Source organism: Amphiura filiformis, chromosome 6 (genome assembly GCF_039555335.1).
Source record: "Amphiura filiformis chromosome 6, Afil_fr2py, whole genome shotgun sequence".
Classification (NCBI taxonomy): domain Eukaryota; kingdom Metazoa; phylum Echinodermata; class Ophiuroidea; order Amphilepidida; family Amphiuridae; genus Amphiura; species Amphiura filiformis.
Window position 1 is genome coordinate 13,541,130 of NC_092633.1, and position 3,643 is coordinate 13,544,772.

Below are 3,643 nucleotides of genomic sequence, written 5' to 3' on the forward strand. Positions count from 1 at the left end.
AACGCATTGTGAATCTTATGGCCTATTCTAACGCACACAACATACTCATAATTTGTAATCATAAATGAAATAAAATTTGACAGACATTTTTGAATAATCCCGACATTTGAGAGACTATGAACTGATTGTCTAGATATCGAGGTCCGTGTCGAACAATTATTCCCCACACCAAGAACAGAATTATGAAAGCAAGACTTTTTACTTACATATTTTAAAGTAAATAGATCTTTTGTATTTGTTTAGAACCAAGCAAACATTGCAAACATTGAAACAGTCTTTAAGTATCTGCCCAACTCATATGTGAGAACAAGATGAGGCAAGATTGGTCAAAATATCGAGTAAAATTAACTACAACAAGCCATACTTATTTGACTTGAACTTTTAAATTGCTGTAATTTGAAATTGCTGTAAATGATAGCAACAACAAGTCTATACCGTTTCAGTTATGGAACTACACCCTTACACAAAATTATTGTAAGAAAAACGCCCAGCATACCATTTTACTTGTGAAATGCTGTCAGTTTCATATCGTATTAGAAAACAAGTAAGCATTAACAACGGTAACAGATTAGACATTATTTATCCAAAATTTGCAGACTGGATAAAATTGTCCAGCCCATGTTGAAAACAATCCCCATTTACAGGGGCGGATCCAGGAATTTTCAATAGAGGGGGCGCCGAGCCAACACCGCCGCCGCCACGGCTCGGCGCCCACACAAAGTCAGGCGCCGCTCTTGAAAAATACACAGAGTCAGGCGCCGATCTGCAAAAAATAGAGGGGGCGCGCGCCGGATGCGCCCCCCTCTAAATCCGCCACTGATTTAGGCTATTAATTAGCAAGAACTATAACCACATTCAGTGATTGCGTCTTTTTACAATAGTTTAACGCATAACTTTCATTAACTTTTAGGAACATTTTACAATATTTCAAAACTTTCTAAATTTGACACCCCAGATTCGTTGGTCTACAGCACGTGCAAAATGGAGAACGAATTAGACGTCTAACATGACGCGGTCAACAAACGGTGTGCCATATCAGAAAACATGTAATGAATTTAATGAAATTGTAAAAAAATGGTAAAGAAATTGTTACTTTCTTCTCACGTGCATGTAATTCGAGGTACGAGTTGATAGTTCAAATGTCTAAACATTGTTTCTGGATAATTATGTTGCGTTTTGACCCCAAAATTTAAGTTTATTTCATTAATTAATTGTTATATGGCACGGTTGTGTTGACGTTACTTTCTTCATGTTGTTGACGCCAATGTCAAACACAATTTATCACTTTTTGGTGACATTAACTAAAATTACAACATATTAAAATTATTATTTCGAACTGTCAAAGTTTCCACTCGCAAAGTACAAAAATAACATGCTACCTACTATACATACATTCAGCATAAAGCTGCGTATTTTATACTATGTTTGTTCAATTTCAAAAAACAATAAGCCATAGGCCTATATGTAGTACCCTGACTGAAGGTAATGAATTCGTTTACCTGATTTTACAAAACATTGACATGTTTAACGAAGGTAAACTCGTTTTATACTGGAAAATAAGGAAAATACAATATTATAACAACATATTTATACATATATTATGAAACGCGCTTTCCCCACGTCACGATCATTTTGCTTTACAAAACAATTATTTCAAACCAAAAATAAACATCATTTTTGTTCAGGTTTTGTTGATCATGAGGTGAAGCACGCTTCAAGAGATTGCACGAAAGAAAAAAAAGTTGTAAAACAATGCTAAAATGTTCAACTAGTACAATTATTTAATAACAGGGAACATTGTTAGTTGCAAAATTCCGTTTTGCTATATCGTTAACAGTTAAGTTCAGCACCTTTGATCGAAATTTGGTCTGTCATGTTGAAGATTGAAGATGAAGACATCCGGAGGCAGACGAAAGTTTGCCTGTGTAAATACAGTCACCAGAAAAGTTAAAAGTTCTTCACTGCCATCGTCTTGAAACTGCATAGCAGGACGAAGTCAGGTCGTCGGGTATATCAGCAACCAAAGAGTCGTCCCAAATACCGCTTTGTCAAATAAAGTAGAATAAAATAGACAAGTTCTTGGTAAATGTTTCTTGATCATGTTTATATTGCAGCGGCGGGTCTTGTTGGCACTGGAACAGTTGGTCTTATTGAATGATGTGTAGGAGGGTAAGGAACGTCCATGTCCGGTTTCACCAAAATATAAGCTACAGGTCTTTGAATGTCCTGACTGGGCCATCCATATGGCATCATGTACTGCGAACCAAAACCTGCCATGCTAACATGGGGTGGTAGCGTCGAACCCGGAGTTTACCAAAAGGTGTACTATGAAGAGACGCGGGAACGGGATACATGTGCGGGCTTGGATACAGAGTTCCCGAAGCAGCAGCGGCTGCGGCAGCTTCACTTGCCGCCCTTAACGACTGTGCCGCTTCCAATTTAGAGGTTGAATGTTCAAAAACGGAATATGGGTGATGGTGGGCTACGGAACTTGGTAAGTATGACCGTACCTTTTCTGATGCTAGGATGTCGCTAGGTGACAACGGCGATGATGAGGAAACTGGTCCGTATGAACTGGTTGGTATACATGGGATTGGAAATGCGTAACGGTCTTTTTTCATCAAAGATTTTGGCTTGCGTCGTGGACGATATTTGTAGTCAGGATGTTCTTTCATGTGAAGAGCACGCAGTCTTTTGGCTTCATCGATGAACGGTCTTTTTGTTCTTCAGTCAAAAGTTTCCATTCTGCACCCAGTCTCTTGCTTATTTCAGAATTGTGCATCTTCGGATTTTCTTGTGCCATTTTTCGGCGCTGTCCTCGCGACCAAACCATGAAAGCATTCATTGGTCGCTTAACATGATCGCTGCCTTTTCCCATTCCACCGTCCTCCATCATGACAACGCTCTCCGACAACATAGTAGCAAATAAATGATCAATGTTTATTTTGTGAAGAAATCCAAGTCAATTCAAGTATCAAAATCAACTCCAAATTTTAACAGCATGCACTTGTATACGTGTGTACACAAACTTGTCTTTCACTGCCGAAAGTTGATGTCGCTGTTTCCGCAGTGGTGTCAAATGCTCGAATGAATCAGCAGCGGAGCGATCAACGAAATCACATGTATTTATAGTAACGCATGCGCACTAAGGACAGAGGAGGAGCTTATGCATATTTAATTTAATTGAAGAAGACTTGTGGCCAATCATCACTGTGTTTATTGATCGTTTATTTTGATTGGTGGATCATTGCGAAAGTATACTTGTGTTGTAGTTTCAGTTGTTGTTTCAGTTCAACGTGATATTATTAATATTATTTTTTAATTGAATAACATTTACACAGTCATGAATGAAAAAAGATTAATCAGATGTAAAAAAAAGAAGAACAAGACGAATAAATAGATAAAAAGATGCATGACAAAGACGAAGAAAGAATTACCATATCATGATATATTTAAGCGGAAAAAGTAAATCGTGATGTGCAGTATAGACCTAAATTATTTGGTCAATCAAGGTGGGACAATTTGAACGGCTGTAAATGGCAATCGTTTTATATAAATAATTAATACTTTGGACCACATGCAATTGCCGAAATGGAAACTATAAGGGGTCAGAATTTATTTGTTGCCAAGACAGTATTATGAC

At 37.7% G+C, this 3,643-nt stretch overlaps 1 protein-coding gene across 1 annotated transcript; it reads right to left on the reverse strand.

Annotated features, from left to right (window-relative positions):
* Nucleotides 1-820: 820 nt before the first annotated feature.
* LOC140154999 (transcription factor Sox-14-like) lies at nucleotides 821-3,104 on the reverse strand. The gene is given in 3 exon segments (XM_072177671.1): nucleotides 821-2,309; nucleotides 2,312-2,722; nucleotides 2,725-3,104. Coding segments are annotated over 3 exon segments (810 nt in total). The 5' UTR covers nucleotides 2,918-3,104; the 3' UTR covers nucleotides 821-2,103.
* Nucleotides 3,105-3,643: the final 539 nt, after the last annotated feature.